Genomic DNA, 27,296 nt, shown 5'->3' on the forward strand with positions numbered 1-27,296 from the left:
AAATGTTTGTACATATGTATGGAGCATCAAATAAAAACGAAAAAAACTAATTTCACAGTCCGACTGTAAATTGCGAAACGAATCTTTTGAATCTAATTACGCTATGATTTGACAATGTGATGCTACAGTAAACATTTGCTAATAACGGATTAATTAGGCTTAATAGATTTATCTCGGAGTTTGCAGGTAAAATCTGTAATTTGTTTTGTTATTAGTTTACATTTAATACTTTAAATGTGTGTCCGTGTACTTAAAAATAAATTAGCACACGAACTAAACACAGCCTTGGTAACCAAGTCAAGCAGGGATCCAGTAGAAGATACTCCCAATTAGGGAGTTTGACTCGTAGTAGGTTTTGCTCGAGCTCTAGACAAGACGAATCCGAGCCATCTGTCAAAGCTCACGAGCTTTATCGGGCTAAGCTTTAGCTCATAACGAGCCTAACAATATATGAGTTTTATTTTTTTAATAAACTAGTAGATTAAATATGATATAATATACGCACACAATGAAATAGCTTGTATTGGTATTATATACTTCATCCGTTTCAATTTTTATAATGTATGACCTTCTAGAATTGTTTATATTTATATAAATGTTAATTAATCTAGACTTACATATATGAGCGAATATGGGCAATACTAAAAAGTCTTACATTATGAAATAGAGGGGATCGAGTATTTATTTTTTAAGAGATTATCATTGAAATATATGTTGTACTACTTATGAACCAATCTCGATATATAGTCGAGCTGATCGAGCTCGACTCGAATCTGGCTAGAAGTTCAAAGGTTAACAGGCTCGAGTTGAGCTTGTATTGAGCTCGAGCCGGTCGGCTCATTGACGGAAGAGCAGCCCATCAGCAGGTCTCGAAGGATGAAGGGGAGATCTCCTCCGAAACCAGATGAAAGAAAAATATAAGACTAATGGTACCGAGACCAAAGCAACTTGGCAGTACGTGAACCATATGATAATCTGTCTCTCTGCATGCAACTGCTAATTTGCACATGTTTACATCTAAGGTCTGATGAGGATGGTTGACCTTTTGCTTATACTGTAAGTCTGTAATAACCAGGAAAATAATGTAAAACAGGCTATGGCCTGCCCGGCCGGCTGGTTACTGGTTACTATCATACTCGTTTCGATGGAACCTCGTTGCTAATGAGTAATGAACGTAGAGCCCATTACCAGCCCAGGTCCATTAAAAACTTACTACCAAGTGAGTTTTTTCTTTATGTAGCTAGCCCATCAAGCTCAAAGCTCTCAAAAGAGGAGCAACTTTATTTTCATTTTGCGGAACACATTAATTCTGTAGCTTATCAAAGAGGCTAACAGTAATTTGTGGCTCAATCTTACTCGAGTGGCTCTAGATTAGATGGGGAATTTAACTATTTGCCACTTTTAGGTTTGGCAATTATCCAAATACCTCTCTTAGGCTCGCGCTTAATAATTTGCCAAAGGAAAGACATGATTTCTTAATTATTTTCCACTTTTACATACGTGGCGTGCCCGCGTGAAAAACAACATGGACCCCACCCGTCAGCCCCTTCTCGCTCATTCTGCTCCTCCTCCGGCTGCCAAGTCTCATCCTTCTCTAGATCTTGGCAGCGGAAGCAAGCTAGCATCGGCGGCGCCGTCGGAGGCGGACCTCGCGCAGCTCTCGACGGTGAGGAGGTGCACGGGGAGGAGCGGCCTGCGGTAAGGTGAGCAAGGACCTGATCCATGGCGGCGATGGCGCACTGTGTTGTCCTAGTGCCTGTCCTCGTCATCGCCTCCTCCCTTGTTGCGGCGGCGTACGGGGCGGCCTTGCGTTCGCTCAGTGCCAACGAAGGCAAGGGAGAGGTCAACACCGACACCGCCGTCGACCTCATCACCACCAGCCGAACCTCAACACTGACGCAGGGTGGTCTCGCCAGAGCCGTGGCCATCGTTAGGTTGGTCTCACCTTTGTCTCCTTTTTTTTTAATCCCTGCGAAGTCCACCTTCGATGCCCCGATGCCACGATTGACGTTGCCGCGTCGCTGGTTGATTTCGTCGCTAAGATTTGGAGAAGGAGGCTGTGACGGCCGGAGGAGGAAAAGGAGAGGGGAGGGGCTGACGGGTAGGGTCCTCATTGATTTCCACACGGGCACACCACGATGACATGTCACGTAGGCAAGAGTGACAAATAGTTAAGAAATCATCTATCTCCAGTGGTAAATTATTAAGCGTAAATCTAAGAGGGGTATTTGGATAATTGCCAAATCTAAAAGTAGTAAATAGTTAAATTCCCCAGATTAGATTGGGGATGCGTGAAGTTCAGGCGAGCAAGGCATGTAAACACTGACGCAAATCGCAATCACGCAATACATCACTACAGCAGCAGCGGATCAAAGATCAACAACTCCATTTCCCAAAATTTAATCCATAATGAAAGACATACACTGATATACAAGAGCCTAAACATTTACTAATCATCAACAAAAGATAGCTAGGAATTAATTAAATAATACAGCTACGCCAACAGTGCGTACGTCAGCACCATTCACCCCACGCTTTTTTAGCGCAATGTGTAGCCACCCAGCGGCATTGTCAGAAAAAGTTGAGGGCTTTTTTGGTGCAGCCTTGGAGTGTTGGACTACAACAACTCAGTGCGCGAACGAAAACTTTTAGCGTGTTATATGGATATTAATTTAAAGTATTAAATGTAGACTAATAATAAAAATAAATTATAAATTTTGTCTGAAAACTACGTGACGAATTTATTAAGTCTAGTTAATCTGTTATTAGCAAATATTTACTGTAGCACCATATTGTTAAATCATAGAGCAGTTAGGTTTAAAATATCCGTATCGCAATCTACACGTAATCTGTGTAATTAGTTTTTTTATATATTTAATACTTCATGTACGGATGTGACAGGGTGAAAAATTATTGTTTAGAAACTAAACAGGCTCTAAATTATAAGCACCGCGATATTATCAGAGGTTTGATGATGAAGTCGATGGTCATCATCATAATCTCTCTCAACGTGCCTGCGAGTCTCATTGCCCCCCAACTCCCCCGCCCACGAAATGATTCCCCTGCTCGCCGGCGTATGTCGCAAGCAACACAGCGATCCAACAACGAGCCTCGCGCCCTCGCGGCTCCACCACCTGCGCACCGCCGCATCTGCGTTTTCTCCGTGCTCCGAACCCGACATCCTTCGCCACCGGGTCCGACCGGCCGGCCCGTACCCAAAAAGTCAATTTTCCCGGGCCCCACATGTCAGTGAGGTACCAGCCCATCCCCCGGTCCTAAACAACTTAACCACCGGTGAACAACTGAGCACCGATGCCCCACCTCGCAGAGATAATTATAAAGTATTAGGGCCTCTTTGAATCGCAGGATTGAGAAAACGTAGGAATAGGAAAAACGTAGGATTTTAATAGGAATGTAAGTTTAAAACAGAGGATTGCAAAACACAGGAAAAACATAGGAATGACCGTTTGATTGAACGGTGAGAGAGAGACTTAAAGGAAAGTTAGCAAGAGGTTGAAGCTCTTGCTAAGGGCCTCTTTGAATCGCAGGGTAGAAAAAAACGGAGAAATAAGAAAAACGCAGGATTCTGACAAGAATTGAAGTGTAAAACAGAGGATTGCAAAACACAGGAAAAACACATGAATGGTCGTTTGATTGGAGCGCAGGAAAAACGCAGGAATCGGATAAGAGAGATAGACTCAAAGGAAATTTTCCAAGAGGTTGGAGCTCTTGCTAAATTTCCTCCAAAATCCACATGCAATGTGTCATTCCATACGAATTTCATAGGATTTGGAAAGCTTCAATCCTTTGAATCAAAGGCCCAAATAGGAAAATTTCCTATAGGATTTAAATCCTATGAAATTTCTACATAAATCCTTTGATTTAAAGGGGCCCTAAATTTCCTCCAAAATCTCTATAGGATTGTCCATTCCATATGAATTTCAAAGAATTGGATAGGATTTAATCCTTTGTTTTAAAGGGCTTTATAGGAAATTTTCCTATAGGATTGAAATACTCTAAAATTCCTGTGTTTTCCTCCAAATCTAAGGAGCCCTTAACCGGGGAAATCGCTACCTAATCTGGCCTAACCGAGGTAATTATCGAGTGGGATTAACCTTCGTTCGGGGCGGTGCTCGGGTCGGGCGTCCAGATCTCGGGCTCGCTGAGCTGTCGCCATCGACCCGGAGTCCCTCCCGCACCAGCTAACCTTTGCTTCCGTTGGAAGCGCCAGCCAGCGCTCGCCGTTGTCACCTGTCACACTGCGTTGCACGGATTATCGTTTTTAATTAATCGTCACCAGATTGTTTTTTTTCTTTCTTTTTGCAAATCTCGCTTCGCTTTTGGAGTGGGAGGAATTAATTGTGGAGTTGGGTAGATCGATCAGGGGCAGCGCGAGCGAGGCCCGGTTGGTAGCAGTCGGTGCGTGTTTGTGCGTGTGCGCGCTGCTTCTGCTTGCATCGTGGTGCGAGGAGGGGAGAGGAGGGGTGCTGCTATAAATACGGCTCAGATCTGGGAGGCTTTCTTCCTCGTCCGCCTCCGGTCTAATCCGATTCAAACCCGCCGTTTCCAAGCTTGCTCTCCTCTCCCCCCCAATCCTTCCCTCCCGAGTGGCAGGGTGAGCATTCCGCCGCTCCCGTGTTTTTTTTTTTGATCCATCTCCGTGGTGGTGGATCGCGATCGCGTGTGTGGGGTTGAGGGGGGTTTCGATTTTGTGGTTTGGGTGGTGTTGGTTTTTTTTTTTTTTTTGGGTGGGGGGGGGGGAATTGTGACGATCTGAGTGTTGGTGACGGTGGATCTGTGGCGTTTTTGTGCGTACCAGGTGCTCGACGGGATGGCGCAGAAGGAGGCCAATGGCAGCAGCAACGGGGAGCACACCACCCGCCCGCCGCCGACGCCCTCGCCGCTCCGGTTCTCCAAGTTCTTCCAGGTGATTTTGCCGGGATCCGATCGCTGGATCTCGCCGTATACGTGGCCCGATCGCTCGACCTGGTCTGATTGTTCGTGGGTGTTTGTGTGTGTGTGCAGGCGAACCTGAGGATCCTCGTCACCGGCGGAGCTGGCTTCATCGGCTCGCACCTCGTCGACAAGCTCATGGAGAACGAGAAGCACGAGGTACGGATGAGATCCTGTAGTACGATCCGTTTCATTTTTGTTCGGCTTGCTTGTCTATTGGGGGGTTTGTGGCATTGACTTGTGCCGGTCGGTGAGGTCAAGCTCCGTCCGTTGTGAGGAACAGTAGCTAGATCTGAGTGATCTAGTTAGGGACTGAGGGTTCGAGATCTATATCAGAAACGGTAATGAATGGAGATGCTTCTGCCAGATCTCTGGGGTGCAAGCTTTTCTGCTACGTTTTGCATGGCGTGGGGTTGGGGCATTTATGTCTGAAACTTAAGCTTGAAGCTTCTCTCGAGTCTCACTACCTGAGAATGTTTTCCACAACGAGAGAGATCATAGATATCAGTGTCAATGCTTCAGGGATCTTGCTAGGAGTACTTCATTATATGCCCTGAGCTTTAGCTTTGGATCTGTTTGAGAATGTGAGAGTTAATCCAAGATCCAGTAGCAATGTTGTAGAGATCTCGCTGCTAGTACTTCATCCATGATAAGCAGAGTACCATGCTAAGGCTTGAGATCTTTCTTGCGCAGTGCATATGCTTCATATTCACAAGAGTTTGTACTTTGTAGAACTCAACAATGTTGCATTGTTGCCTTGTGTGACTGCTTGGCAGATTTTTAGCTGAGAAAGTGCGGGCCTTTGATCATGTGTTCTTTTCTGTTCAGGTCATTGTCGCAGACAACTTTTTCACTGGTTCAAAAGACAACCTGAAGAAGTGGATCGGACACCCAAGATTTGAGCTAATCCGTCATGGTATTGCTACATTCTCAGTGCATTTAGTTCATGAACTATTGTTACATACTAGTAATAAAGTTTTACTGCTAGCAAGTTTTTTCGTTCAAAATTTGAGAAACACTATAGATCTTGGTTAGTAAATTACAAACAAAGCACCGTATTATAATTTTGGCTTTGAGTCAATGCTTACACAAATGCAGTCTTGAGTTGTCTGTTCAACAGAATGTACGGAATTTCTGCACTTGTCATTGAACCTCTCTTAGTCAAGTTCATCTTTCTATCTTATTAGATTAGATTATGAGTATGTTTATGTGACTTTCTATTGGTAAATTCTGTTCCAACTTCCAAACAAAAGTGTATGCTTTCATGCTTATATAGTTATATTTATGACTTATGAAAAAGGGTGTTTGGCCCAACCATGAAAACAGGCTGATAGATGTTATCCTGTGCTCATCTTGATTCTGTAGTGTACTTAAGACACTAAACTTTTTTTGCGATCAGTTCTATCGTATCTTCAAAAGTATATTATTGTGAGATATTAAAATTTTGACCTTTTTTTTATTCATTTCAGATGTCACCCAGCCCCTGCTTGTGGAGGTTGACCAAATCTATCACCTTGCTTGCCCTGCTTCACCAATCTTCTACAAGCACAACCCTGTCAAGGTACAGTCTCTATTATATATATAACTCTGTTAAGTCCAACTATTCAAATACAAATCTTGTTCATGTCCTGTTCTGATATTTAAATGGATGTATAATCATGTACAGACCATCAAGACAAACGTTATCGGAACCCTGAACATGCTTGGACTTGCCAAGAGAGTTGGAGCTAGGTTGGTGTTTTTTTAATGCTGATTAACTTGTCCTATGCAACTTATGAGAACTATATAATGAAGGGAGGTTTTTATGTTGTACTGCAGGATTTTGTTGACTTCGACCTCTGAAGTTTACGGTGATCCGCTTGAGCACCCTCAAACAGAGGCCTACTGGGGAAATGTTAACCCAATTGGTACGTCTGTTCTATCACAAATACACTACATTTATCCTATATTTTCTTAATCTAGTGCAAAGTTCACTTACTTGAATTGATTTACTTCATCAGGAGTCAGGAGTTGCTATGACGAGGGTAAGCGTGTCGCAGAAACACTGATGTTTGACTATCACAGGCAGCATGGCATTGGTAATATTTTTAGTTCATACCTTTTTGTCTTGTGATGTACTGGATTGTAGTTCTCCTTAATAAGTATTTTCCAATCTATCTCTGTAGAGATCCGAATTGCCAGGATTTTCAACACCTATGGACCTAGGATGAACATTGATGATGGGCGTGTTGTTAGTAACTTCATTGCTCAGGCCGTACGGTAATGCTCGCTGAACTTCTTTCAACATTCTCTCAGGTTGTGTCCAGTTGGTCCTGGAGCTTATTTTCATACATAATTTTACAGTGGCGAGCCCCTGACTGTTCAGAAGCCAGGAACACAAACTAGGAGCTTCTGCTATGTTGCTGACATGGTTTGTCACCCCTTTTGAAATGTCATTAATTAATAGCTGGCTGAAACTTTGATATATCATTGCATCACATCATCACTGGTACCATTTTAATGCAGGTTAATGGTCTTATTAAGCTGATGAACGGGGACAACACTGGACCAATTAATTTGGGAAACCCAGGTAGATTTACCTCTGCATTCGTTTGATTTTTCTCTACATGTGGTAATCTGTACTAGCAATCCTGTGGTAATGAAATTGATTTTCACGTCCTTGTCACTAAATGGTCATAATATATTGTGTTGTAGGTGAATTCACCATGCTGGAACTTGCTGAGAATGTGAAGGAGGTAAGATGAATATCCTGTTGCCGAACATCATTCCATGGGATGTTTCTGAATGGCATGCTAAGTTTCCCTGCTTTTACCTTGCAGTTGATCAACCCAGAGGTTACCGTCACAATGACTGAGAACACTCCTGATGATCCTCGTCAGAGGAAGCCAGACATTACAAAGGCAAAGGAAGTTTTGGGGTGGGAGCCCAAGATCGTTCTGCGTGATGGCTTGGTGCTCATGGAAGATGATTTCCGGGAGCGCCTCCAAGTGCCCAAGAAGAACCAGGCCTAAGCTGCTGCATCGCATTTGGCGAAAGATGTCACTGGAGCATACTTAATAGTTGGGTTTCACCATTATTTGTGTCGCAGTTCATTGTGGAATTTGGGTTCCAATAAATTCTGATACACCTTTGTTGTTCACCTGAAATATTGTGTTACTAGAATCGTCATACGGGGCTGGGCTATTTGTATCATTACCGCTTTTGGAGAACTCTTTATACTTTTGTTTGTAGCCTGTGTACTCGCCTAAATCAATTATAGCAATGTTGATGAATTTTTAGCTTGTTTGTTTTATTACTGCTGAGTACCGTTTCACATGTCTGCCTATTTCTTTGCTGAGTATTCCAACTCTTTGGCCTCAAATAATCTCTTTGCGTCAGCTTGGAACGTAGAATTTTCTTCGATCTCTGCACAAACTAAACTAATTGTTGTGATTTCACATCTCTAGTCTACAGTATTATTACTGCATTTGTTTGTGAAGGGCGGGTCAAACTGCCAATCTGCTGCTGAAATGCTTGGAGCAAGTACTATAAGGCTGTGTTTAGTTCCACGCCAAATTTGAAAGTTTGAAAAAATTGGAACGATGTGATAGAAAAGTTGGAAGTTTGTGTGTGTAGAAAAGTTCGATGTGACGGAAAATTTAGAAGTTTGAAGAAAAAGTTAGAATCTAAACAGGGCCTAAGTTTTATGCACGGTCCAGCCGATAGCATTGGGAGGTCAGTGCAGGCGATAGCAGGGAGGTTGCCCAACCGACGACGTGGGAGGACGTGGTGGCATCAGGGAGGCCAGTGAAGGTGGTGTGCCGCAGAGGCCTGCGGCAGCTGACCGGCGAGGGGCATTGGTTGAGCGATGTCCTCGCGTTGACAGAGACGAGGGGCGTTGGTTCAGCAATGTCCTCGCGCTGACGGAGGATGGCATGTGGCATTGGTTCAGCAATGTCCTCGCACTGACGGAGGATGGCCTGTGGCAGAGCAATGGAGCATGCAGATCGATATTGGTTCAGCAATGTCCTCGCGCTGACGGAGGATGGCCTGTGGCAAAGCAATGGAGCATGTAGATCGATATTGGTTCAGCAATGTCCTCGCATTGACGGAGGATGGCCTGTGGCAGAGCAATGGAGCATGCAGATCGATATTGGTTCAACAATGTCCTCGCGCTGACAGAGGATGGCCTGTGGCAGAGCAATGGAGCATGCAGATTGATATTGGCAGGGTGACAGGTGTAAAACCTAGCTCAGCTTTGTCAGCCCGACAATGATAACATTTTCGGTATCGTTTACCTTTTTAGGAGCGCTGTCGAGATGTCCCTCTCTCTCTGGTGGTGTTGTCGGGGGAAAACCCTATCTTCGTTCTCCTCGAGACCTTGATGAATGCAACACTGCTCATCGCTGCTTTTCTCCATGGAGATGTCGTCTAGGAGGCCCTCTTGCCAAATCTTCTCTTAGATAGCTTGTTTGTGCTTTCTCTATACGTTTGTCCTCTTATGATGACACACTAGCTAATGCAAGCTAACCATGTTGGCGGGCCTTGTGGGGAAGAGCGGTTCCATCCTTCTCGGGGCATTTAACTTTCTACCACTTTTAAGATGTGGCAATTAAGAATTTGCCACTAGCAATCTATGATATGTGGGCCTAGTGGCAAATAGTTAATTATTCCTGGTTTTGGGCGATTCGGTTATAGCTACTTTATTGATCTAGTGGTGACTGGTCCGGTGCCAACCTTCTCTTGGGTTCTATGTGTTGTCGGTGCGAGGTGGTGGTTTTATTCTTTCGCGACTACTGCCTTACAGAGTGCTAGCCTTGCAATTTTTTCTTCTCTATTCAATGAATCATCGTTTCGTCTGGCGTTGGTCGTTCAAGATAAATGAAATTCTTATACTACCCCTAAAAGTTGCAACATAAGATTAGATGATGAGGCGGAGGAGAGATAGGATGAGTCACCCCCTTACGCAAGGGACCATCTTTACATAAACTTTCAAAACAAAGTGAGATGGTGTGAGAGTGAAGCAATAAAAAAATAATTGGATTTTTATGTGTTGGAAGTAAATTATTGTATACGTTGCCTCTTAATTAATACTCCCTCCGTCCCAATATATAAGAACCTAGGATCGGATGGGACATTTTCTAGTACTACGCATGTCCAGATTTGTAGTACTAGGAAATGTCCCATTGGCATGTCTAGATTCGTAGTATTAGAAAATATCCCATCCGGTGCTAGGTTCTTATATATTAGGACGGAGGGAGTATGTAGATGATATAATTAAATTTAGAGATAGCAGTCATTCCTATTATAAAACTTGCACAAACAGAGCTGAGCAGCTGCTACTGCTTGATTGATTAATTGAATATCAGGTTGTAGGTTGTACCGAGTACCGTACGTACGGGTTAACAACCACATACTGTAACAAAAGATTAGGGCTACCCAACAAAATCTGGTCTTGGCATTTTCCGCAAACAAACGGACGAATCAGCAGCTGTCGTGCTCAGAGGTCAGAGCTGATTGGTCTCCCCTGCGGCCTTCCTGTACTGTTCCTAATCTTTCCGGGCTGTTCTTGTACGGCTTCCCAGCGCAAGGAAATCTAGGAGTAACAACATTTTGCACGGTCTGGAGCATTGGTTGCATGCATGATCCAAAGGGTGGAGTCGTCTTGCAACAGCGCATCACAATCCCGACACAACACCAGCATTGCTAAGCTAGCGGTGACCTGACCTCATGATATTATATGGAACTTCAATTCGTTGATAATACTATTTTTTGGATTGTTTGTTTATCAATGAATTTTTATTCTCTCTAAACAAAGTTTCGAATGCTAACCAAATGCTACTGTACAGTCTGTACCTACTAATAATAACTAACGATCCTATGCTTCATTTCAAAGCAAAGGACATGTGCTGCTGTGCATCGCGAACGACGTGTCCTGTACGCCTGTATCATGTCCGATGAGTAGCGCCGAATAGGTCGATGTCGGTGGCGACTATACGTCCATCTTCTACTGTCAAACTGCCTGCAACGTGCCTTCCGGTTATCTGTGTAAATTAACCGCGTGGACAACTCTCTTAAAACAACCACAATCCCCTCTCTGAAAATGAAGTTAGAAAATACAGTAAAAAAATCTATTAACACATAATTAATTAATTAAGTTGCACGTTCATTTAATATTTTAAAACAATTTTTATATAGGAAGTTTTTAAATGAAACATAGTAGTTTAAAAAACGTGCTAACAAAAATCGAGATAAAATTTATATCGTAATAAAAGAGAACACCAACTGAGACTTGAAAAAGGAATAGTAAACATTCGTGAGCTATAGTTTTCTACGCAAGTATATAGCAACTAGTAGTAGGAAGGATTTCTATGTAGGATAACAGTATACCACCAGTCAGGTTGTGTTTAGTTCATGCCAGAGTTGGAAGTTTGGCTGAAATTGGAACGATGTAATGGAAAAGTTGAAAGTTCGAAGAAAAACTTTGGATCTAAACACAACCTCAGTCTATTCACTTTATTGCTAAAATAAACCCTACTAGTTATCCTAGAATAAACCCTACCAGTCAGTCTAAAATACCACCAAATTTGACAAGGTAACAAATCTAAAATATTATCAAAACTTGACAACACTACTAAAATTTGATAATTCTAGATGAGTAAAATGCACTAGCGGTCCTTAAACTTGTTGGGAGGTTTCACTTAGGTTCACAAAACTTGCAAAGCGCATATCGAGATCCCTAAACTTAGTTTATTGTATCATCCCGGTGCAAAGCTGTGTTTGATCGTGGTCTTGCCTACGTGGCACACCACATGAACGATAACATGGATTTTTTATTTTTTTCTCCCTTCTTCCTTCTTTTTTCACTACTGCGACAACCCCTCCCCTCGTGCCGCCTCTCAGCACCGAGAAAAAAGAAGGAAGAAAGAGAAAAAAGAAGGAAGAAGGGAGAAAAAAATAAAAAAAATTCCATGTCATTGTCCACGTGACGTGTCACGTAGGCAAGACCATAGTCAAACGCGGTTTTGGACCGAGATGATACAAAACCAAGTTTAGGGATTTCGATGTGCGGTTTGCAAGTTCGTGGACCTAAGTGAAACCTCCTGACAAGTTTAAGGATCGTTGGTGTATTTTACTCATTCTAGATCTTCCTTAAACAAAAGCCTAACAAATGTAACAAATTAACATAACTTACACTTCTCAATCTTATCAAATACAATACTAAAATTTGATAAGGTTCATTTTCAGATCAAATGAACAACCCATAAAGCGATGTGTTTAGTAGGAAGGGTTGGTACGCTTTAAAAAAAAGAACGGTAGATCAATCCATGATTAATTAAGTAGTATTAACTAATAATATTTTAAAAAATAAATTAACGTGATTTTTGAAGTAGTTTTTTTATAGAATTTTTTTAAAAACAAACCGTTTATTAATTCAAGAAACATACATGTGAAAAATGAGATGCATAGGTTAGAAAAGTGTGAAAGGAATACAACAAATTTTAAATCTACTATTATTTAAATGCACCATTATAATTGAGGAAGCGTACCAGTAGAAAGAAAACGATGGGCTGGTTTGGTTTGTGACCTAAATTGGCCTTACCAATTTTTGTCGATGTCAAATTTTAGCAAGTTTTGGCATGGCTAATTTTGGCAAGGCAAAATTGTATTTGGATTGAAGCCAAAATAGCCTAAGTTAACGATTGAAATGTCCTATTTTCTAAGGCATGCTAAAATTTGGCTTCAAACTAAATAGACACTAAACACTGTTAAAATTGTCAAATATTGGTAAAAACAATTTAAGCCTCGAACCAAACCGGCCCGACCCGATAGAAGTAAGAAAGCGTGAAAAAAAAGGAACACATCAAATCGCCCAGACCTACCACCGTTCAGCACGAGGACGAGACGAGGGAACGTTAAAGACGCGGGGGCCGGCAGCTTCCACCACGCATCCCACCTACCCTGCTACACACGCATCCTCGTCTGGCGGTGGACTGGCCGCGGGCCGGTGTGCTGTGGACTCCGGCACGACCACCCGCGGGTCGCCGACGCGCGGGCCCCACCACCACGCAGGCCCCGTAGGCGGCGTGTACCGGACGCGCGGCGAAACGGCCCGCCCCGCATTTAAGGCCCACCCCCTCCCCTCCTCCCCCTCCCCCTCCCCCTCCCGCATCACAGCCATTCGCCACTTCACCACCACCACCGCCATAATCCGTCTCGCCCCGATCCAGCCGGCTCGTCACCGACGCGACGCCGCCGCGGCCCCCCAGATCCCGTCGTGCGCGCGCGCGATCTGCTCTCGGTGAGCGCCCACTTCTCTTCGTCTCCGTCGTTTTTTTTTCCCTAGGTCGGTGTCGGGGGATCGCCCCGCCCGGCCGGGTTGGACTCGTGGATCCTCTCGTCTGAAATTTGTTCTGGCGCCTTGAGGGGGGGATAGATCTGGCTGGCCCGTGCGGTTGTGCGTTGTGATCTGGTGTGGCGCGGGGTTCTCGTGCGTGCGCATTCCGCGTTTGCGGCGGGGAGAGGGATCTATCTGTCTACCTTTCTGGTGCAGGGGAGGCGGTGAGTGGTGCCGATCACCGTTGTTTTGTGGTTCGTTCGTTCGTTCTACTTGGTTGTGGATCATGGTGAGCATTGCCGTTAGTTAGTACATATCACAATCACAATTGTTTAACGTGAAGAATTTGATTATTTGGTAAATTGAAGGCTAGATCATGAAGCCGAGGTGCTGTTTGGTACTACGAGAGAGACTTCGCACACACACACTCTCTCTCTCTCTCTCAGGGATCCATGTTTATGTCGCTCCTTTTCTCAAATAAATCGATACTAGATCAGTTGCGGTTTTTGTTTTTTCTTCATTTTCCATGGGTGTTAACTAGATCTGCTTTTTATAATTTTAACTCTGTCTTGGGGTGCCTTTTATGACGTCACATGTGAGGATACTCTTCTGATGCCATTTTGTACACATCAGCAGGCGAAGATGGCGGCTTACGAGCCCAAGAACATTCTTATAACCGGCGCTGCTGGTTTCATCGCATCACATGTGGCGAACCGCCTAGTCAGGAACTATCCGCACTACAAGATTGTTGTCCTCGACAAGCTCGATTACTGTTCCAGCCTGAGCAATCTCAACCCTTCACGTCCATCGCCGAATTTCAAGTTTGTCAAGGGTGACATTGCAAGTGCTGATCTGGTGAACTACCTTCTCACAACTGAGTCAATTGACACTATCATGCACTTTGCTGCTCAGACTCATGTGGATAATTCATTTGGCAATTCCTTTGAGTTTACAAAGAACAATATTTATGGTACCCATGTCCTTCTTGAGGCCTGCAAGGTTACTGGTCAGATTAGAAGATTTATTCATGTGAGTACTGACGAGGTGTACGGAGAAACTGATGAGGATGCTGTGGTTGGCAACCATGAGGCCTCACAGCTGCTTCCAACAAACCCATATTCAGCTACAAAAGCTGGGGCTGAGATGCTTGTGATGGCTTATGGAAGATCTTATGGCCTTCCTGTGATTACAACTCGGGGCAACAATGTATATGGGCCAAATCAGTTCCCTGAGAAGCTCATTCCCAAATTTATTCTTTTGGCAATGAGAGGCTTGCCCCTTCCCATTCACGGTGATGGCTCAAATGTCAGAAGCTATCTGTATTGTGAGGATGTTGCTGAAGCTTTTGAGGTGGTTCTTCACAAAGGAGAGGTTGGGCATGTGTACAATATTGGTACTGTGAAGGAAAGGAGGGTGATTGATGTGGCCAAGGACATATGCAAGCTCTTTGGCTTGGACACCGAGAAGGTCATCAGATTTGTTGAGAACAGGCCTTTCAACGACCAGAGATACTTCTTGGATGATCAGAAGCTGAAGAAATTGGGATGGGCAGAGCGCACACTATGGGAAGAGGGGTTGAAGAAAACAATTGAATGGTACACTAACAATCCTGATTACTGGGGAGATGTCGCAGGTGCCTTGCTCCCTCATCCAAGGATGTTGATGACACCTGGAGTTGAAAGGCATAACTGGACTGATGAGATCAAATCTCTTTCCACTTCACCAGATGAAGCTAAGGAATCTAGCACTGCGGTTCCTGCAGCCACTGCCAAAAGCACCAGCAGTGCCCCTCAAAAGGCCTCATACAAGTTCTTGATATATGGTAGGACTGGATGGATTGGTGGTCTACTTGGTAAGATATGTGAGAAGCAAGGGATTCCATATGAGTATGGGAAAGGACGCCTGGAAGAGCGCTCTCAGCTCTTGCAGGACATTAGAAATGTGAAGCCAACTCATGTTTTCAATGCTGCTGGTGTCACTGGGAGGCCAAATGTTGACTGGTGCGAGACCCATAAACAGGATACTATCCGCACCAATGTTGTTGGCACCTTGAACCTTGCTGATGTTTGTCGTGAGCAGGGCTTGCTCATGATTAATTATGCTACAGGTTGCATATTTGAGTATGATGCTAAGCACCCCGAAGGATCAGGAATTGGTTTTAAAGAGGAAGATAAGCCCAACTTTACTGGTTCATATTATTCCAAAACTAAAGCTATGGTACGTTCAAGTCGTGTTTTTAAGAACTATAACATCTATCCTTTTATTTCTCTCAGGTACTAACGTATCTTTTATTATAATGCGATGTAATGCAGGTTGAAGAGCTGTTGCAAGAATATGACAACGTCTGTACGCTTCGAGTCAGGATGCCCATATCATCAGATTTGAGCAACCCCCGTAACTTCATCACAAAGATAGCTCGTTATGACAAGGTGGTAAACATCCCCAACAGTATGACAATTTTGGATGAGCTTTTGCCCATCTCCATTGAGATGGCGAAGCGGGACTGCAGGGGCATATGGAACTTCACCAATCCTGGGGTTGTCAGCCACAACGAGATCCTGGAGATGTACAAGAAATACCTCAACCCCGACTTCAAGTGGACCAACTTCACTCTTGAGGAACAGGCCAAGGTTATAGTTGCACCAAGAAGTAACAACGAAATGGATGCATCGAAGTTGAAGTCCGAGTTCCCCGAGCTACTGTCCATCAAGGATTCTTTGGTTAAGTATGTTTTTGAGCCAAACAGGAAGGTTCCTGCTAACTGAAGATTTACGGGCGCGGGCGGGAGTTATGGAGGTTACGAGCGCGGGCGGGAGTTATGGAGGTTATTGCACGGATGCAGTTGTGACCATACTTTTTTTTGTAGTTTTTGGTTATATCTGGTGTTTTGTTAAGATACATGTAGGTGAACTACATACCGTTCGATACTTAACCTATTTATTTATATATTCATAGCAATTCGTGTGCACGGCATGTGCATATTATTTTTTTTGCTTTGGTTTGTGCGGTGGTTCAGAATGTATCTCACCTCTACGTTGTACTCTTTGAACTACTTACTCTATCTAAAAAAGGGCAATTCTTACATATTAATTTGGGCTCAAAACTTTTGTGATTGATTGATGAGCAGCCGACGATCTGGTAGCGTGAGAGTGAATCCTCCGTTCGGCATCAGCATCGGATGATCTGGTAGCGTGAGAGTGAATCGTCCGATCGGCAGTAGCATCGGTCGATCCGGTAGCGTGAGTGAATCCTCCGATCGGCGGTAGCGTGAGTGAATCCTCCGATGCTCCGATCGGCAGTAGCATCGTCTCATTTCTAAATGTATTAGTCACCTTAAAGTGGTTTCTAAATGGGATTAGTCGCCTTGCAATTTTGCGCTACAGTATACAAAATTCTCGCAGCAACTAAACATTAACTTCCCTACAGGCCGCAATCGACAAAGCATGGTCAAATACGACGGTAGTAGGTACAACACTGCACGATCACGATACCAAATTACAAATTACATCATATGCTTTTACCATCGAAACCGTGACAAGCGAACCGCAAAAATGCAGCAACCACATTAGGCACGCCTGAAGTATGCATAGTGAAAAATGGCCAACGCATCAAACAAAAGACTCGCATGCAACAAAAATGCACAAACCAAATTAGGCACGCATGAGATGCAGTTTAGCATAGTGAAAACGCCTGACGCATCAAACACAATTCAATATACGGTATTTAACTGGCAACATTGTTCTTGCAAAGGCCACTGCGAAAACATGTTCACCAAAGGAAGAAGTCAAGCAGATGACAGCAATGCTTGAGGGCAAAAAACTGCAACGCAGAATAAACCTCAAGCCTCAATTACAACAGAAGGAGCAAATTGAAATTTCCACATCTATCACCTAGGAGCTTTCCACATTGCAAACCCAAAAAAAAAAAAAGTAAACCTATTTTGCTTTATGTAATTGAATCTGGGCAAAGAATCTAAACGATTATTTCAATTCCAGTTAACCTAATGCCATCTAAATGATGACTACACCGTACCATTTCCAAAATACTGAACTGATGCCATTGACATTGCCTGACAAACATGACCATCGAGCCAGCCATCAAAATTTGCCTCTTATAAGGTTATGAAATTTGTTATTCAACACCTCCAATCAAGTAGGCCAACACTTGGATGATACTCAAATAATCAATAAACTGAGAAATCCTTATTGATGAGCAACAAGATGGATGGATCCTTCTGTTGAAAACTGAGTGCAACAGTTGAAAACTGAACGGCAGGGCAGAAACATGAGCATAATAGATGGATCTTCCCAGCACAGTTACATGATCATGACATACCTAGTTGGGATACTAAAGGAGTTTGATGGCTATTTTTAATGAAAATGAAGATCCACTGCAATGCTAACATCACACAGAATAAGAAGGCAATGGATGGAGGGCCAAGAAATGAAGTCCAAAGCCTACATATGCTGTTAAGACTTGAATAACTATCAAATATCAATAGCAAATTTTAAATCAGAATTTGCACCTCGATGCTTCTTCAAACTGACGATCAGCTGGCTAGAAGATAGAATAATCATATGACGGTGCAGATTTTGCAAGGAGGAAATCAACTTTAAAATGAAAGTGACCCCTCCAGCCGCTGTCATATGAATCACTAACGGGTAGAAGAATATTGCTAAGCCCAAAATCAACAATAGCAGAATGATAAATAACAAAAAAAGCACCAGCCACCTGCAAGATGAGAATAAAAGAACCTTTAAACACATGAAACAGAAGCAAATAAATAAAAAGACCAATAAACAGTAGTAAATATAGATAAACAGATAAGAGATGATGCATACCTCATTGAGGATGGCTGAGCCTTATAACCCTTGTACAGAGAGGAACAATGTCCAAATAACCATGCAACAATGCCGTTGAAGATGATGTATGTTAAAGGAGTCAGAAGATACGAGCACCTCATACATCTTCAGTAACTTCTGTATGTGGAGCAACTCGAGCAGGCCTTCACTCCGCAGAAAAAGGAACATAAGTGGCAACCAAGTAATATTCATAACAGTGTTCACCAGCATCCACTTAACTCTAGTTCTATGTAGACACATAAAACCGTACAATTCAGTAAACCAAGACCCGACAAACAAAGGTTTTGTTGTTGCCACTGAACATGGTAGCACAAATAGCAGGAACAAGCAGATAAACATCCTTCAGATTTCATGTTGAAATATCAACACCGTGAAGATCTAGTTGGTCTGCATCGCATCTGCATGGTATTTCTCCAAGTCAGCATCAAGTTCTTCAGCAGACTTTGGCTGGCTACGCTCTTTGCCACGGCGACCACCGGATCCACCAGGACCACCACTGCCTCCTCCGCCACCACGGCGCCTCCCACCCCCCCTTGGACGAGGTCTACCCTGCGGTAGTCCAGCTGGGCCACCCCTTGGTGCACTGTAACATTTCAAAAACAATAAAGGTAAGTTGGCAAGATCTTATATGAACTGGAGAATGATCAGAAGTGCACACAAAATAACAAGAACGTTTTGAAAAGCAAAAAAACAAATCAATCGATAATGAGATATCAACATCTCTGATACATAGATACAATTTTAGGCTTTTAGCAACAAGTGCAATTATAAACAATTAACAGAAAGCATCACAAACAACCAATGTATATAATCAGTCACCATGTTTGACTTGAATAAAAAATTCATGTGCAAGAATTTTCTGAAGATGATGAAATGAAATGAAAAATCATGCAAGTGTTATTTTGTGGAGCACAGATATCAAATTATAGAAAATACTCAGTAGTATTTTAGCATCAGCCCTCACAATCAAAATACATCACAGCAGTGATGAGCAATCATGCAAAACTTTAGCATACAAACAAATAAAGGATAATGTAGCAATCCGAACATACCTCTTAGCAACATTTCTAACGTAGCCTCCGTTATTTGCTGGAAGAGCAGCTGCAGCTGTAGGAGTATTGGTCCCAAGAATCTCTATTTTCATTGGCTTACCATCAAGTTGCACATTGTTATATTTCTTCACTGCTGCGACAGCATCGCCACGCCTTGCAAATACAACTTCAGCTGTTCCCTGGAAGGGATAGACAAAAGTCAGGCTATCACATAAAAAACAAAAAAAAAAACAAATGCATGTAAAGAAGTGTAAGATTGAATCTGTACCTTAGACCTCCCACTTCTGTCATAGTGAATTACGTATTTCTTAAGATCACCTAATTCAGAGAAAAGCTCCTGCATCATTAAAAAATAAATAACTCAGAAAAATGCTTAAGGGAAAAACATGTCACATGAAGATTTCAGGCAATTTCTACTGGCTAATGATATCTACTTAAATGATCACATTGACATGGAATTTGATGAAATAGGACAGTAAAAAAATATCCTAGAAGTAGACAATAATTAATTGTCTTAAAAAATTCAAATAACCCATGGGTCAACATACAAATCACTAACTAGAGCATATCACTATCTTTGCACAAATTAATCAAGACCTTTTTTCAGAGGAAAAAAGATCAGATCTCGATGGACCAGAATTATTTAACATCAGATCGAAGCTAGCAGTATGAACAAAACCAAAATATTGCTGGAATTTTACACATGTTCATGCTAGATCTGGCGAATAGCTTAAGCTAATCACATATGCAACCAAATATCTGCTTTCCTCTAGCGCTAATTGCTCAGAAGCGACTAACTCAACGCGATTATTATATACCTTGATATCCTCGGTCGAGACGCCGAAGTCCAAATTGGAGATGTAGAGCTTGGTGCCAGTCTCGATAGCCGAGACCCTCCCGCCTCCGCCGCTGCCGCCGCCGCCGCCTGCCGCGACATCCGAGTACATGTCGTGCTGCCACGCCGATTCAGGGGCCTGGATCGCGTCATACCACAGTGAGAAAACCACCCGACCATCCATCCACATCCTTCCCCGCCTCGCCGTCGAAAAGCGGAAGCCCAGCTCCTCCGCCGACGGCGCGCAGCAAACCCTAGCCCCACGTTCGATCCGTTGCTGTTCGTACCTTGGGCGGCTGGTAGGGCCCCGCCCTGTTCCCCGACCTCTTGAAGGGCCGCCTCGTCGGCCCCACGCCGCCGCCGCCGCCACCACCAACACCCCCACCCCCGCCGCCGCCGCCGCCAGCGGCAGATCCGCGGCGGCCGCGGCCGGACGAGGGGTTGGCCTTCTTGTTGTTCTTGATGATGTCGTCGAGCGTCATGTCGAGGGTCTCCGCCATGGCGGCTGCTCGGGGGCGGGTAGATCTGGCGCGCTAGGGTTGGGCGAGCGAGCGAGCTCGACGACGAACGAAGAGGCGGCGGATTCGGGATTTGGGGGGTGGAGGCGAGAGCGGCGTTAGGGTTGGGGAATTGGGAGATTTTTTTCGTCTTTTCGGTGGCGGGCGCGATAAAAATAAAGGGGGGAGACGGACGCGTAGGGATAACGCGTGGTGAGGCGGTCGCGAGAGAGACCCACGACTCCACGAGGGCGTGATGCGGACGGGAAGGAGAGGAGAGGCACTGATTGGATTGGATATTGGGATGCCTGCAGTGCCGGGTCGGGGTCTGGCTCGGGGTCGCCTCGTTCCGTTGTTCCGAGTATTTCTCGCTGGAGTATCTTGGGTTCGACCTCGAGTGCTTATCTTCCTCATGTTCTTTTTTTTTCGTGGCAAGTCGGCAAAGTCGGTTGACTAGTACTCACTCTCTGTTTCTCAAAATATGAAGGTTTTTAATATTCAGACTTTATATCATAATATAAGCAATTCAAAATTCAAAAGGTAACAAAGTGACTTAAAAGAAATCTTTTTGACGTAAACTTAGTATTTCCTAGATAACCCAGGAATCCTTATATATCGTAATGGAGGAGTATTTGGGACAACCACATGTCGATAAAAAAAATATTTTAAATGATATCATTTAAAGTACTCCATCCGTTTCACAATGTAAGTCATTCTATAATTTCCCACATTCATATTCACATTCATATTGATGTTAATGAATCTAGACATATATATCTATCTAGATTCATTAACATCAATATAAATGTGTGAAATGCTATAATGACTTACATTGTGAAACGGAGGAAGTAATATACATATATAATAAAATTTCCTACTGCACAATATAGAAAAGAGCTAGTAAAAAATGATTGTCTACTAGAAAGAGAAGGTACGAGAGATGGAAACATTCTTTTATGTACAGAGATAGAGGTAGCAAGCGCATAAGGGGAAGCAATTGAAATCAAATAAAAAATGTGATGCCATATTTTTAGAAAATGTGAACTAATATGGACAATTGTGTTAATAAAAAAACATTTGGATTATGCATGCAAGATAGTGAGTTAAGTCTCACGCATTGATCTGTTGAGTAGAAAAATGGACAAAGTAACAAAATAAAACTCTTATATGTATGTGTCCTTAGTGTTTAAAAGCTGGAGCTAGAAAATACCTCTAAAGTTTCAATGTTCAAAATTTAGCAACAGCTGATAAGCAAACAGGAAGATACGGAAGTTCTTCTACAGATAGATGCGAGAAGGAAGAAGAATACTAGTGTATGATATGTGTGGGCAGTACAAGTTTAGCCACCAACATGGCATAAAAATAGGTGAAACTTGCCCAAACTTGAAAGTCCAGGTGGGAAATACTCAGTCCGGTAGCACGTGATGAAAAATGAACATCCGGCGAAGTTTCGAAGGCCGTGAATAAACATGTGCTCTTTCTTAACCCCAGTTGCCACTAGATGGTCATAATTAATCTCAGAGAGAACCTTGGAGGTTGGGGCCGTACATAGCACAAGTTCAGTCTTTTGCATGAAACACCTTGTGGGAGAACTGGAGAAGACAGTGGAAGATACTTTTCTCAAGCAGACACCAAAACTATAATTTCTCCCATGTATAAAAGGAGATCCGATCGTTTCGATGCTAGAAAGAGAGAGAGAAAAAAAAACTCCCGTCTACTGCTCCACATGGCCGTGTTTGGGATCCAAGTTGGCGTGCATGTGCTCCCACCAAGGCACCAGCCAGGCTCCACCAAGCCTGCCTTATTCTTGGATCGATTCACTGATTCACTCATTAATCTATCTTCATTGTCTGAGTGCGTGCGTACAGTCTGTTCATGCACGCGTCTGATTTTTGGTAGAGATAGTAACCGCCACTGAACTGCCATTAGCAAGAGACGCATGGAGTTTTGGACACAGAAAACAACGGCAGTAAACTATACAAGTTCTGGTTTTATATTTATTCTGCGAGTTTGATTTGATCGCAACAATGTTTGCTTACAACTGCAATTGTGTTGCTGTTCATGATGATAACGATTGTATCCGAGCAAAAATTTGTCTTTTCGGTCAAATGCCAAGACAGCTTCGATCCAACCAGCCTCACATTCCATGCAACAAAACCTTCCAAGAGTGGACTCAGGGCCTGTTTGGTTGGTGACCTGACACACATGCCTGATGAAAACTCATGCCTGAAGCTAGCCTGAAAGTTTAAAGACATTTGCCTGACCAGGCAGCCTGTGAGATGAGTTGTTTGGTTTGAACCATGTGCCTGAGAAGAATAATGCAACGTCAAACTGTAATAATTACTCTTAACAGATAATATTAACTCAACAAACATGATCAATCGGTGGGAAGAATGAAAAAAGCAAGAAAAAGAAAAAGTATGTAATTAATAGTGGGACCCATAGCTTTCACATCACCTTAATCTTGCTAGCTTCTCACTTGTCTGAGTCAGGCGTTGGAATTTCGTCGCCTGAGCCAGGCTAATCAAAGCGGCTAGCTGTCAGGTCAGGCTACCGCAGGAACACCCAGGACGCCAACCAAACAAGGTACAGGCATGTCTCAGGCAAGCATCTCAGGTCAGGCACAAACACGAGGGCAGCAACCAAACAGGCCCTCACACAGTCAGCTTCAGCCTGGAAAGGCTGGATTAGTAATTAAAAAGGATAATACGCGTCATGTCGCATCAAAAGATGTCGAGAAAGTAGGCAATAACAAAGGACGTAAAGCCTATCAGTGCCTCATCAAGTTGGGTGGATTGGCGCCAAACAAAGAAAAGCACTATAACAACACAGCCAACCGATATGGAACATGTTACACACTGGCCTTTTGGACAGACTATCAACTAGAGCAAATAATGGAAGAGCTGATACAGCTGTAGGAGGTCCAAGACAAAAAAGAAAAAAGGAAAAAAGAAAAAAAAAAGCAGTTGAAACAATAAAGAATATGAGAGGAAGTTTGTGTAGATTACAGTTTCAATTTGACATTTCTTAGTAATTGTGATGACAGTTTCAGATGAGCCCCATTGACCCCGGAACATACCACTAGACATAGTTGTAAACAACGTACAAAAACACAAACTCTTTTACTTGACCCTTTTAGTATCCTGAATGATACGGACCATCGGACGCTCACACTTTCTGGCATATATAACTTCTCCAAGTATAATATATCTCTAGAAAGAAATCAACCTCAGCGGAAGCCGCCTTCCGTCCAATAGGAGCCACCGGTGGTTCCGTTCTGATTGCTCCCCTTGCTGGGGGTGCTGTGATTGTAACTATCAAAATTGTCATCCTTCCCATCATCCCAGCCGGCCCAGGAGTCACTGCTTTGGCGTTCTTTCGCAGGCTCATCCTTCTTGACTGGCTCATCCCAATCATCCCAGGAATTGGAATTGTAATTCTTTGATGAACCATCATGAGAAGAAGAATTCCACCCATTACCATTGGTCTCACGCTCAAACCTATGGTAAGGCTCACTGCCCTGCTCCCTGCGTTGCCAATCATCCCCCCAGCCATTCCCACCTTCCTTGGCATACTCCTCAACCTTTTGTGACGCTAACGCCATTACCCCTTTCATAATTCCCCATGTTCTACTTCCAATCTCTGCGGTTTTATTGGCAACAACATTTACAGTTTCATTCACCTTCTGATCATAGCCCCCTTCCCTCATCTGCATTCCAGACAAGCACAAATCATTAACTGTGTAAGACAAGGACAAAGCTCTCCGGCAAATAATCTTAAACACAACATGTTTTATTTAGTTCAATATAGTCCATAGTAACATTGATTCTTGAGGAGTAAACGATGATCACGAGATTTCAATAATTAAGTCCTTGATAGGAAAATGAGGTGGGAAATATAAGCAAAAATGTACTCACTTAATAATGCTGGTAGAAGAATATGGCTCAAGATACAGTATAAATGATATTAAGAGATTAGGCTTGATGTAAGACAATATCAAGGAGACACGCCAGTAAAGATCTATTCATCTATATTCCAGTATTCTGATGAGTGCAGGTTAATATATCATTACAATCAGATTGAACCATGCAACTAGGTAAGCACAGTAAACTCAGAGAAATCCATGTTCTATAAAAAAACTATACTCTGGAAATTCAACTTGGGATATTACAAAATCAGCTGACAAACAAAAGGTACCTTTGATTGGAACTCTTTTGTGCCAACTTGGACAACACTGGCAGCAGACTGGGCAGCAGATGCTGCAACTAGTGAAAGCCGTCCAATTCCCTGGAGATGAAATGGTATAGGAGTTAAACTGATGGACAGATGAAAATAAAAGGTGTAATACTGGCACAACTGCGTCTAACTAGATACACACATCACCCTAATACTGAATAATAATAATATCAAGAACTGTTTAACCAACACACAGATTTAACCTGGACTCAACAAAGATAATGATATATGCTATTTTGTGGGCATATTAGGAAGAGTATTACAAATAAAACGGCTTAAGCATGCTTAACTATTCTATATATTGTCCATTTGGCACAGCGAACTCTATTACAACAGTGTCTTCAAAAGCTACATTTTAGTCGCTGCAGGAAACAGGGCATATCAAATTTTCAAGGTGATGCTAAGACCTATTGGCAAAGAATGTATAGCTTGACAAAGGCCACCCAAGATACAAAAGTAAGCTTAAAAAAAGAGCAGTGTAATTATATCTAAGAGAGAACCTCAGTTCACAATTTCATAGCATAAAATTAACATAAGTAAAAGATGATATATCATTGGCAACAGAAATGACTTCAGGGAAGAAAGCAGCAAGTGATGTTCATGTAACAATTGCTGCAATAGTGCAATACTGCCATTCAACCTCAACCTAGTAATACCATGAGCATCTATAGCGTTTTATCACTTGTAGATCTAAAGAAACCAGATTTACGATACAACAGTATATCCCTTTGCAGATAGATGATCTAAATCCCTTAACTACGAAAAATACGTTACAAACTGGGTAAGCACAAATTTGTATTTACTCCTTTGAAGAAAGATGATCTAAATCCCTAAACTTCCACGTTATAAATTGGGCATGCGCAAAACTGTTTATTGCAACAGTTAGCTAAACATATATAGAAGTATAGAACAAGTAATACCGACGTAGCAAGAATTTTTACCTGGGAGACGACCTGCATGACATCACCCTGAGCAGCAGCGCCGTTCCGATTCGCCGACGGCGCCGGGCTGGAGCCGAACCCGACGTATTTCCCACCCTGCGAGGGCGGGATCCCCTCGGGCTTCGACTCGTTCTCCGCCATCCTCCTGGCGAAGAAGCTGTCCTTGTTGGCCGCCGACGCCTCCAGCTGCTGCCTCGTGTACATGTCCTGCGTCGATTTGGACCTCGGCGGCTGCCTCCCTGATTCCGCCCCCGACTCACCGAACGACCCCACCGACTGGTTCCTCCTCATGTCGGGCCGGAAATCGTCGTCCCAGTCATCCCATCCGCCGCCGCCGCCGCCGCCGCCTCCGGCGGGCAAGGGTGGCTTCCTGGTGGGGGCGGGCGCGCCAGATCCGGGGGTCTCCTTCACGACGGGCGGGTCGGTCCACGGGCGGCCCTCGGCGACGGCGACGATGCGGTCGCGGTACGCGGCGGCGGCGTTGGAGTTGTACTTGGCGACGTGGGGGGTCTCCTTGGGCACGCCCCGCGCGGCGAGGAAGGCGTTGAGGCGGTCGTTGCCGCCGGCCTCCATCTTGCGGAGCTGCGCCTCGGTCCACGAGTCCATGGTGACGGAGCGGACGAAGCTGATGTGCACGCCGAGCCCCCGGTGCTTGCCCGAGCACTCGAGGCACATGAACACCCCGTACGAGACGCTCGCCCACTGCGGGTTCCGCTGCGCGCAGTCCACGCACGTCTTGTTCCCCGCCTGCCCCTGCAGCTCCCGTAGCCGCCTCGCCGCCGTCGACGCCATCGCCGCCGGATCGGATCTCGGATCCGGGAGGAGAGGAGGTGGGTGGTGGTGGTGGTGGTGATGGTGGCCGCGGGACGCAAGGCGAGGGGAAAGGGGGAAAGAGTCGCCGACACGAGACGGGGGGATTGGTCAAATACGGGCTGCGTGGACGCTTTTGCCCCCCGTCACTGCCCCCGGGCGGTGGCGAGGCAGTCCCGGTAATAACGCTCGCTCGAGCAGGGGTAGGTTTGGGAGTTCGGTAAGCCGTGGCCGAACCGGAGAAGGGGTATCCTCTCCCGTGTCGCCGATACCCCGGGCCCAGCGCGCAGGTGGTAGAGGAGGCTGCTACACATGGAACGTACGATATTTAGCAAAAAAATCGGACGTTGTTCACCCACATATCTGACTATATATAAAAAAAACTATAGTAGTTAAGCAGCTACGCTGCAAGCCTATACCCTACTCTCATGCATGTATACATGTAATCTCTCTCTTTATTTTCTGTACCCTTTAAACTTTTTCGTTCTAAATTACTTATCCGATTTTACCATTGTGTTCTTTACAATTAAATTTTTACAACAAAATCTTACTTGGCTATATTTCTGATAAAATTTATAAATATGATTATATTACTAACTGAAACATTTATATATTAATAGAAAAAATACACGTGCGTTGCAATGGGAGAAGGCTATTTTAATCGTATTATTGTTAGATTTTTTTTATTTAAAAGGTATATGGGATTTTTATTTTGGAGTATAGATATCTAATTCAGAATCCTTATTAGGATGATGGTTAGTTGGTTACATCCTGTACATGCTTTATTATGGTC

General features: G+C 43.8%; 4 protein-coding genes across 9 annotated transcripts; 2 read left to right on the top strand and 2 right to left on the bottom strand.

Moving 5' to 3' along the window:
• Positions 1-4,528: 4,528 nt before the first annotated feature.
• On the top strand, positions 4,529-8,245 carry LOC4332424 (UDP-glucuronic acid decarboxylase 6). Its single transcript, XM_015776625.2, has 13 exons — positions 4,529-4,615; positions 4,820-4,927; positions 5,026-5,112; positions 5,782-5,869; positions 6,423-6,514; positions 6,620-6,684; positions 6,772-6,860; positions 6,954-7,031; positions 7,119-7,212; positions 7,297-7,363; positions 7,459-7,522; positions 7,648-7,688; positions 7,773-8,245. Exons 2-13 carry the CDS (start codon positions 4,832-4,834, stop codon positions 7,962-7,964), a joined length of 1,053 nt encoding a protein of 350 aa, XP_015632111.1. The 5' UTR covers positions 4,529-4,615; positions 4,820-4,831; the 3' UTR covers positions 7,965-8,245.
• A 4,856-nt stretch (positions 8,246-13,101) lies between these two features.
• On the top strand, positions 13,102-16,360 carry LOC4332425 (trifunctional UDP-glucose 4,6-dehydratase/UDP-4-keto-6-deoxy-D-glucose 3,5-epimerase/UDP-4-keto-L-rhamnose-reductase RHM1). Of its 6 annotated transcripts, none has more exons than XM_015775287.3 (4): positions 13,102-13,234; positions 13,370-13,559; positions 13,904-15,487; positions 15,583-16,360. In XM_015775287.3, the coding sequence occupies exons 2-4, from the start codon at positions 13,557-13,559 to the stop codon at positions 16,033-16,035; spliced, it is 2,040 nt and encodes a 679-aa protein (XP_015630773.1). In that variant the 5' UTR covers positions 13,102-13,234; positions 13,370-13,556; the 3' UTR covers positions 16,036-16,360. The 6 variants fall into 6 exon arrangements, with proteins under 6 accessions (XP_015630773.1, XP_066164675.1, XP_066164676.1 ...); XM_066308578.1 differs by having other exon boundaries at positions 13,907-15,487; XM_066308579.1 differs by having other exon boundaries at positions 13,370-13,494.
• Positions 16,361-18,299: 1,939 nt separating this feature from the next.
• Positions 18,300-20,665, bottom strand: LOC4332426 (THO complex subunit 4A). Its single transcript, XM_015775291.3, has 5 exons — positions 20,307-20,665; positions 20,003-20,158; positions 19,453-19,521; positions 19,185-19,363; positions 18,300-18,715 (listed from the first exon to the last, which is right to left on the bottom strand). The coding sequence occupies exons 1-5, from the start codon at positions 20,517-20,519 to the stop codon at positions 18,511-18,513; spliced, it is 822 nt and encodes a 273-aa protein (XP_015630777.1). The 5' UTR covers positions 20,520-20,665; the 3' UTR covers positions 18,300-18,510.
• A 2,625-nt stretch (positions 20,666-23,290) lies between these two features.
• On the bottom strand, positions 23,291-26,590 carry LOC4332427 (probable ADP-ribosylation factor GTPase-activating protein AGD6). The gene is made up of 3 exons (XM_015776968.3): positions 25,694-26,590; positions 24,714-24,803; positions 23,291-24,225 (listed from the first exon to the last, which is right to left on the bottom strand). The coding sequence occupies exons 1-3, from the start codon at positions 26,483-26,485 to the stop codon at positions 23,746-23,748; spliced, it is 1,362 nt and encodes a 453-aa protein (XP_015632454.1). The 5' UTR covers positions 26,486-26,590; the 3' UTR covers positions 23,291-23,745.
• Between the last annotated feature and the right edge of the window lie 706 nt (positions 26,591-27,296).

This window comes from Oryza sativa, chromosome 3, assembly GCF_034140825.1.
Source record: "Oryza sativa Japonica Group chromosome 3, ASM3414082v1".
NCBI lineage: Eukaryota > Viridiplantae > Streptophyta > Magnoliopsida > Poales > Poaceae > Oryza > Oryza sativa.